The sequence below is a fragment of the Dendroctonus ponderosae genome, unplaced genomic scaffold, assembly GCF_020466585.1.
Source record: "Dendroctonus ponderosae isolate FM_Combo_2020 unplaced genomic scaffold, Dpon_F_20191213v2 Dpon_F_20191213_1, whole genome shotgun sequence".
Lineage (NCBI taxonomy): Eukaryota > Metazoa > Arthropoda > Insecta > Coleoptera > Curculionidae > Dendroctonus > Dendroctonus ponderosae.
Window position 1 is genome coordinate 27,850,119 of NW_026017110.1, and position 9,394 is coordinate 27,859,512.

The window sequence follows — 9,394 nt, forward strand, 5'->3', positions numbered from 1 at the left end:
CTTAGAGATGACTACAAGTTTTAAGGGGAGGACTCCCGAAAACTCCTAGTTCGAAAATGGATGTTTTTTAGTTGGTAGGAATCCAACACTACCCAGGCTTTCGGTTTGACTGGGTGTCTTCGTGAAGATTTTTTCCTCCAGCCACCGGGCGAACAACAAAAAAAAATGAGTGGAGTCCCACAAAACCCAGATCAGTAAAATACCTGTTTTGCGCTGCGTAAGAGAGCATTTTGTCGATTTATACTAATGCATATTTCATTAGTTACCTACTATTTTACATGTAAATAAATCATTATTTGTAACTATTTAAAATAAATGTATTAAACTGTATTACTGTTCCAATCTTCTTCATAATTCAACTTAACCGCGCCCGCCTTCATATACATTCATAAGTGCAATAAAATATGTACGGTGAAGACATCTTGATGTGTTTCAATCATCTGGTTGCATACACTGTCAAAGTGGTTTAAAATGCGCGCCAATTTCGACAGTCAGCTGAGGCGGGCTACGGTTAAATTTCGCGGAGAATTTTAGTGTCGTCTCCGTCAGTCAGCTATGTCAATATTTCCAGTCAGTTCATAGGTAATATCAACAAAACATAAAGTTGTTTTGATGCACGTGTTTCATTCTGACTTATTTCTAACATTATTTTGTTGCAAAATGCCGTTTTAGTGTTCCGTTGGCGATGGCCTTGCCTTTATCTATGGCCGGTTGTGAGAAAACTTCTAAAAAAGTGAAAACGCATTGTTTGTCTGGAGTCTAAGGTAAGCTGTGTTTACATATTAATAAGTTGCACAAAATATCCCCCCTATGGGGTTTGTTTTGTGATAAGTTGTACAACATAACTGATGCTTTTTGACTGAATATTAACGCATGTGGATTAGTGTTAACTATTTGTTTGAAACATGCACCTTTTGCTCTCAAACTTTTGTTTTGCAGATAAGACAAAAGGGGTGCCAGATACTTAATAGAAATGCTTTAATTGATGTGAACGACAGACATCAGCGACACAAGTTTAGGGTATGCGCTGTACATTTTACCGAAGAGTGCAAGTTTGTCATTGTAAATAATCGCACAAATATGAAGTGTAATGCTGTACCATCTGAGTTTCTCATAAAATTATTTTAAGAATAGTAGTCATATTTTTATCAGCTTTGTAGGCTTTTACAAAACGGTTTTACCCAAATTTGGTAGGTAGTTGAAAGCCCAAGCTGACACCCCGGATGGCTTAAATGTACCCATTTTATAACTGCAAGCACCAGAATGTTACAAAATGGATACATTGTCTTTATCTATGGACGATTCCACTAATTCTTAAAGGCAGGGATGTTGATGTCATGAGCAGGACCGGGACCGGGAAAACAGCAACTTTTCTCGTTCTCATGTTCAAAGGCAGGAATTAGCCCTGCAGGTTCATTTCGCTTTTTGAGCGCCTTAAAACAATCCCCATAAAATCTATGTTGTATATAGGATGCTTCCTTTGAATTGGGGTTTAAATGCATGCTGGTTTCTATGAAAATGTAAATATTTTGCTGATGGAAAAAACATGTTTCGCAGTCCGTATGAGTTTCTCGCCGCGTTTTCACGATATCGAGCTGAAACTTGGCGTTGATGTAGTTTGGATCGAACCAGGAGTCTGTTAATGGCGTTTAAATCGCCTTTGATTGAGCCCCCAAACGTGACGATTTTTATTGCTGCCAATTATACTTATAAGGAATGACTGAAATTACCGCGTTTATCATAGGGACCTTTTCGCAAGAGGCACTTTTACTGAATGTAGTTTATCGGGAATTCCTAACCATTGAAAAGATAGGAGAAAAACTAAGACAAAAATACCTTCATTTCGACACATTTCTATCTTGTCTGGCTTCAAGTGAAATTCCTACTTTTTAAAGAAATAGAGGTATTTTCGACGAATTATTCAGCACGTTAAATCAAATTTTTCCTTATAGTCTCTGAACTTCTACAAAGAAATCGGCCGTTTCATGAACCTTAAAGCGGCGGTTATTCTTGGAGGAGATTCAATGGAAGACCAGTTTGACGCCATTCATGGAAATCCCGATGCTATAGTGGCAACGCCCGGTAAACCAACAAACAGTTTTGTTTCATTTTAAGCTAAAAATCCCACTTTCAGGCCGGTTTCTTCACGTTTGCATGGAGGTGGATCTGAAGCTCAATAACATAGAGTATGTAGTGTTTGATGAGGCAGACAGGCTGTTTGAAATCGGGCTCACTGAGCAACTTACAGAAGTAGTAAGTCGTTTGCCCGATTCTAGACAGACTTTGCTGTTTTCCGCTACTTTGCCCAAAGTGCTGGTGGAGTTTGCTAAGGCTGGACTGAGTGATCCGGTTTTATTAAGGTACTAATGTGTTAATTAAGCGGCGTTTGCTGGGGTTTAAAAGCGACCTTTCAGGTTGGATGTTGAATCCGAGCTTCCAGATGAACTAAAACTGGAGTTTTTCATAGTGCGGCCGGAGGAAAAACTGACCGCTTTACCGGTTTTGCTTCAAACCGTCATCGATTCCAAGCAGCAGACCGTGATTTTTGCGACCATAAAGTACCACATTGAGTACATCCATTTGGTAAGACCGCTTTGGGCTGCTTGAGATCATAATTTATGGACTATCTACTGGATTTTTTTCAGGTTCTGGATCTAGTAGGAATCACCAACACCTACATTTAGTCCAACTTGGATCCTTCGAATTCGAAATTCGGAACTGGAAAAGGCTAAACCCAAGCTGTTTGTCCACAGAGTCGGTGCGTATCCAGCGCCCCGTTTTTTTTACTGATTATTCCCCTTTAAATCTTCGTAGGAAGATGCGCTAGAGATGGAAGATCGGGAATGGCCTATTCCCTCATAGCCTCAGACGAACAGGCTTATATGGTGGATTTGCATCTGTTTTTGGGGCGCCCGCTGTTCATAGCAACTCTGAAGAAGAAAGAAGGGACTATTGGCAGAATCCCGCAGGATCTGGTGGACGCACATATGAGCTCTTTGTTAGTGTTGCATGAAAATCAGCTGAATTTGGTGGGTTTTTTACGGTCTTGAAAATTTCTTAATTTACGCGTTTGTAATTTTGCAGACGTCGGTGCAAACGACGATAGAGAACGCGTATAAGAAGTACGTAAAATCGAGGCGTGCGGCTTCATCCGACAACCATCGCCGCATTAAACAGTTGAATCTGAACAATTGTGCTGTTCATCCAGTATTCAGAGCGAACGGCGATGAATATCATCGATACCTTTTGTTGGATCAAATAAGAAACTATCGCCTCAACGGGGTAAAGTTAAATTTAAAAAAAAAGTTCAATCCAGTAATTCTCTTCTACGTTTTAGACAATTTTTGAAATATGCGGCAAAAACAAATCGCCGGAATATCTGATGATAAAAAAGAAAAGGTTGGCCGATAAGCACAACATCGAATTGTATAGGCAGCGGCATGAGACCAACCCGGACGAAAGCGAAAGCTTCCACGAACCAGTAACGTCTCTAACAGGTAAGCAAGATGGTTTAAACTTCGATAGTTTCTGCACCTTTGGGGCCTTTAGAGAGTTCCAAAGAGGACATCGAAGGCACATTCAAAAGCGTAATCGTGCCGAAGAAGCGCAAAATGATACAGCTGTACAAGAAAGCCAAAAGGCCCAAACAGCAGACGAAGTCTACATCTATTAGGACCATTACATTCCAAGGACCATCATACCGAGCAGGGGTAAGCTTCAACAAAGTCCTGAAGTTCAAACCGCGAAACTGTGGCATTTTGGCAAGAAGGTGCAGTTGGACTTGACCGGCGACTCAGAGGAAGCCATGAACTCGAGCCACATGAAGAAAAAGTGGGACCGCAAGAAGAAGATAGTCGGGGTAGAGGAAGTTCCCTTTCTGTCCAGCCCGTGGAAATATTTCTGGTTTTTGCTGTAGAACCCGAGAAAAGGTAAAATCAAAACGGAAAGCGGCGCTTGGTTTCCGTCCACTTACAAGAGCGACAGATACGCGCAATGGAAAGAGAAAACCAAAACTGGAGCTAATGATGATGATTATGGCGATGAGGGCAGCGCTCCGCAAGGTAAAACGTTGTCTCAATACAATTGAAAGTCATTTAACTGGTTGGGTTTGCAGATGCTAATGGGCCGAGACGCCACACGCACTGGGCGAAACACAACGAGAAGGAAAAGCTGAAGAAGCGCTTCTCGGACATGAAGAGCATGGACCAAATCTTGGAAATCAAGGAAATTGCGGAACGCAAGAAAAGGAAGCAGAAGAAGGGCAAGGGCAAATCTAAAGGAAAAGGTCGCATAATAAGAGATAGGATTAATTAGCTAGAAAATAAAGCCATGCTTTCAATTGCTTGGAATGTTTGTTCTTTGTTTCATTAGCCCTGCATCTTGATATTGCTCCGCATTTTCCCGATTGAACAGCGGAGAATCAGACGATGTGTAACCCCGGACGCCCGGATTCAACCTTTTCCTTATCGCGCGCCTTATCAATCGTCAAAGTCGATTCGATCGGTACCAAATTCAGTCTCCCAGTACCCACATCACATGTGTGGTTCGATGTTTACCTCGCATGATGACCTTCGATCTTTATACCATCCTGCACGATAATTTTTTAATAGCTAGATAGTTGGTCAGTGAGAAAACCCATCTTGCAATGGCCAAAACGGTAACGTGCATTCAATCCATCTCGTTGTTTGCACAGTTACGAATTCACTTTTTGTCTTTCGTATTCGGTGGTTGGGTGTTGTGCAAGAGACTGCTGAAATGGGTTTGGGATCCGCGTGGGTCTTCGATGGTGTTGCGGGACACTCCGCCCTCCTTCTTGGTGGATTCTTCCATGGGCCAGCACAAACATGTTAAACTGAAGGTGGGTGGTTTTTTGTACGTTTATTAGGGAAGATTTGATTAGTCCATTTTTAAGAATTGTTTGCTGGAAATATGCGGCCTAAGACCAGAAACCATGCATACATTCAGTGAGAGTAGCATGAGCATTTTTAGCGAGTTTTAGTTTTATTGTGAATAATGCATTTTCTTAAGCTGCTTAAGGTGGGCTTTGCAGAGAACTTCATTCAAACTAGTCGCACTGTGTCATTGTTGCTTCCTTTCTTCATATCCACCTAGGAACGCACGTTTTATTAACTTTGGAAACGTAAGCAAACTGAAAAAAAATCCGTCTAGCTTCTTTTCTCGGTAGTTGATGCTCGCATTCTAATGCCTGTCCTGGATATTGAGAAATCAGCCATAGAAGGAAGAGCTTCCCGAAATAAGAAAAATAAGAAGTCCTTATCTGAATTTAGTCAAATTTAGCCAAAAATCCGTAAATGTGGTCTAAAGATGCCATCTCTCTTGGAGGAGCGATATCTGAAGCGTCAAAATGGCTAAATCGCACAAATTTTCGAAATTTTGCCAAATGAATAAAAAGTGAACTTCTTTCATTTAGTGGGAAGGAAATTCAAATCATATCTTAATTGAGGCCTATATTATGGACTACTGAAGTTTCCTCTCGATATCTGACAGGATTGTTGAGGAATAAGCAACAGTTCAAGACAGTAAAAAATGGTCAAATCGTGTAAATTTTCGGGGATTTGTTATAGGAACAAAAATAATCCATTCGCTAAAATGAAACCAAATTGACCCTGCGTCTTAAGAGAGATCTTGTTTAATGTGTTTTGTAGCTCACATCCCTATGTCTGACCTGTATGTTGAGAAATTGGCTATAAATGAAGACAGTGTCACAGTGAGCAAATCGGGCAAATCTTCAAAAATATCATAAAAAAATTAACGACTCAGTGAAAGTAACGAATTTAACACCATCTCTTAAGTGAAGTCTTTTTTGTGGATTGTCCAAGATCGCAGGTTGATTTTTGATTTGTGATCGCCATGTTGAGGAAGAAGCATGAAATGAAGAGTGCCACAATGAGCAAATTGGGCAAGTCTGCAAAAGTTTCCTAAAATCATAAAAAAATTAACGACTTAGTGAAAGAAACGAATTTAACACCATCTCTTAAGTGAAGTCTTTTTTATGAATTCATGAAGGTCGCAACTTGATTCATGATCCCCATGTTGAGGAATAAGCAATAATTTAAGACAGTGAAAAAATGAGTAAATCTTGAAATATGCGAAATTTTGCTACATTTATAAAAACTTCTCCATTTGGCCACACAGAACCAAATTGACACTGAGTTTTAAGCCAGATATTTTTTCATGATTTTTGAAGTCCAGATCCCGATATCTACCGTCAGTGTTGAGAAATGGGCGACAAGTTAAGACAGTGCCAGAATCAACAAATGGCACAAACTTTCCAATATTGTGAAATTAATAAAAATAAGCCACTTAGTAGAAGAAAATAAATTTATCATTATATCTTAAGTAATGTTTTTTTTATCGATTAATGTAGGTCGCAGCTTGATTCATGATCCCCATGTTGAGGAATAAGCAATAATTTAAGATAGTGCAAAAATGAGTAAATGTTGAAATATGCGAAATTTTGCAACATTAATAGAAACTTCTCCATTTAGTCACACAGGACCAAATTGACACTGAGTTTTAAGCCAGATATTTTTTTATGATTTTTGAAGTCCAGATCCTGATGTCTGCCGTCAGTGTTGAGAAATGGGCGACAAATTAAGACTGTGCCAGAATCAGCAAATGGCACAAACTTTTTAATATTGTGAAATTTATAAAAAATAAGCCACTTAGAAGAAAACAAATTTATCATTATACCTTAAGTAATGTTTTTTTTTTATGGAATGATGAAGGTCGCAGCTTGATTCGTGATCGCCATGTTGAGGAATGAGCAATAAATAAAGACAGTGCAAAAATGAGTAAATCTTAAAATATTCGAAATTTTGCTAAATTAATAAAAAATTCTTCATTTAGCCACACAGGACCAAATTGACACTGAGATTTAAGCCAGATATTTTTTCATGATTTTTGAAATTAATAAAAAATAAACCACTCGGTACAAGGGAACCAAAGTCACTACATGGCTTCATTGAAACCTTTTTTTCTGCTTCTGGAAGGTGGAATCTCAATATCTGACCCAGTTGTCGAGGAATAAGCAAGAATCGCAGACAGTGCAAAAATGCCAAAAACGCGCAAACCTTCGGAATTTTTGAAATTTAATAAAAAATAAGCCACAGGGTAAAAGCAAACCAAAATTGCGCTCATAGATTTCTAAAATGCTCATATAATTATATTTTCCAGATATTGAAAAATACGCAATAAAAGACAGCAGTACCAGACCGGCAAAGTTGTGCAAATATATGCTGCGGAATGAGCAATAAAAAAAAGGGTGCAAGCACACCTCATAAAATAACGTACCAAAATAAGCACCTACTCATTAAACGATCAAACTCAGGATTTGTTTATTTTTCCAGGGAACAAAACTCCATTACGTGGAATCTGGACCAAAAGACCAGCCACTCGTCCTGTTGCTGCATGGATTTCCAGACTTTTGGCTGAGCTGGCGCTACCAAATCCCCATCCTATCCGTGAACTTCCATGTGGTGGCTTTGGACCTGAAGGGCTTCGGGGACTCCGATAAGCCAGCCTGGAGAAGCAGCTACAAAATCGACACTATCCTGAACGAACTCACCCAATTCGTCCATTCGCTTGGCGTGAAAAGTTGCATTGTGATCGGGCATGATTTGGGTGCTCTGTTGGGCTGGTACTTGGTGCACAAGAACCCAAGTGTGGTCAGCAAGTTCGTAGCAGTTTCCTGTCCGCATCCGAACGTTTTCTGGATGACTTTCAACTCCACGTACAACTACCAGTGGTTGAACTACGTGCAACTGCCTTATTTGCCTGAGCTGGACGCTGTTAAGGAGGACGTGAAGATCATCAACGAATACTACAAGCACCTGCCGGCTAAAGATGTGCATTTGGACGCGTATAAGTACACATTTTCCAGGAAAGAGGACTGGACAGGGCCGATTAATTACTACCGAAACCTGACGCTGTTTAAAGTCAGCGAGCATCTGGACCAGATAGAAGTTCCAGTGATTTTGGTGACTGGAGGTAAGGACCAGTTCGTTTCATTGGAGGGAATCATCAAATCAACGGAATTCTGCGAGTTCTTCCGGCTCAAAGTAATTGAGGATTGCGGCCACTTTCCCCAGCAGGAAAACCCGGAGATTTTCAACGATGTGCTGTTGAAATATTTAGTGGATAGGAGTGCGGTACCGAAAGACGATTCTGCTCGTTCCACGTCGAAGCGACTCATTAATGGACTGTTTGGGGCCGTTTCCAATACTGTGAAGTATGGAAACTCGGTGCTTGGAACTGTTCAGAAGAAAACCAACGGCGTAGTGAACAGTATACCGTTTTCCCTCACTAATCGAATTCCTGATGCTGCTCGAAATTAAGACTGAACCATTCTGTCGACGGTTTGTTATTTTTGTTTTAAGGATTTTTATATGCTCACTTGTTTTAGTGATCGCTGATGGTCTACTTATTGTGTGTTTTATTTATTTTTAATAAAAAACCTTTCCAAAGAGTCCACTTGTTTTTCTTATGTTACTTATACAGGATGTTAACTTTAGTTTGTTTGTTTGTTTGTTTAATAGATGAAAGAACTACAAGAATAGTAAAATTGCTTACATTTTAGAAATATTTGCCAATTAATGGAAATCCACTTACTTAACTGCATAGCACTAAATTCTCAAAAAGACTCAAATATTTTTTTTACCGATTTATAAAGCCCGAATACTTCTGATTGTTCTGAATATTGAGAAATGAGCAATAATGGATAACAGTGCTAGAATGGCGAAATCGAGCAAATATTAGGAATTTTCACCAATTAATTAAAATTGAGTCACTTAACTGAGGAGAACTAATTTCACCCCAGGCCTGAACTGTAGATTTTTCTATAGATACCGAGAGCCTCTATTGCGTTTTATCTTTTAAATATTGAGAAATGAGCAGAAAATAAGGAGGTTAAAGCATAGCTAAATTGCGGAAATTTTAGTATTCTTTGTCGAATAATCAAAAATTCAGTCACATACTTGAATGAAACTAAATTAACACTAAGTTGAAAGTGAGGTTCTTTCGATCGATTTGTAAAGCCTTATGCCGATGTCATGGGTGTTATGGCTAAAGTGTGCAAATATTAGGAATTTTCGCCGGTTTATGAAAATTCAGCCATTCATCTGAAAGGAACTAAATTCACTAAATGTCTGACCTGAAGTCGTTACTTCCGATTTCTAAAGTATCTGTGCCAATTGAGAGTCTGGATATTGAGAAAGCAGCAATAGAAGAAGACAGTGCAAGAACGGCTGAATCGCGTAAATTAGATACATTTTCTAGGAAAATTCTGTCACTCAGCTAAATGAAACTAAATAAATTCACAAAAAATTTCAAATGAAGTCTTTACTGTCGATTTCCAAAGCCCGAAAGTCGATGA

The 9,394-nt window shown here is 39.4% G+C and overlaps 1 protein-coding gene and 1 pseudogene across 1 annotated transcript; both read left to right on the forward strand.

Moving 5' to 3' along the window:
* Positions 1-685: 685 nt before the first annotated feature.
* On the forward strand, positions 686-4,353 carry LOC109535006 (annotated as a pseudogene).
* Positions 4,354-4,487: 134 nt separating this feature from the next.
* On the forward strand, positions 4,488-8,489 carry LOC109535007 (epoxide hydrolase 4). Its single transcript, XM_019900819.2, has 2 exons — positions 4,488-4,858; positions 7,371-8,489. The coding sequence occupies exons 1-2, from the start codon at positions 4,646-4,648 to the stop codon at positions 8,355-8,357; spliced, it is 1,200 nt and encodes a 399-aa protein (XP_019756378.2). The 5' UTR covers positions 4,488-4,645; the 3' UTR covers positions 8,358-8,489.
* Positions 8,490-9,394: the final 905 nt, after the last annotated feature.

Bases quoted from the DNA above. Each gene is read 5' to 3' on its own strand.
- LOC109535007 (XM_019900819.2), top strand. From the start codon at position 4,646: ATGGCCAAAACGGTAACGTGCATTCAATCCATCTCGTTGTTTGCACAG. The intron at 4,859-7,370 runs GTGGGTGGTTTT...TTATTTTTCCAG, and splicing joins ACAAACATGTTAAACTGAAG to GGAACAAAACTCCATTACGT.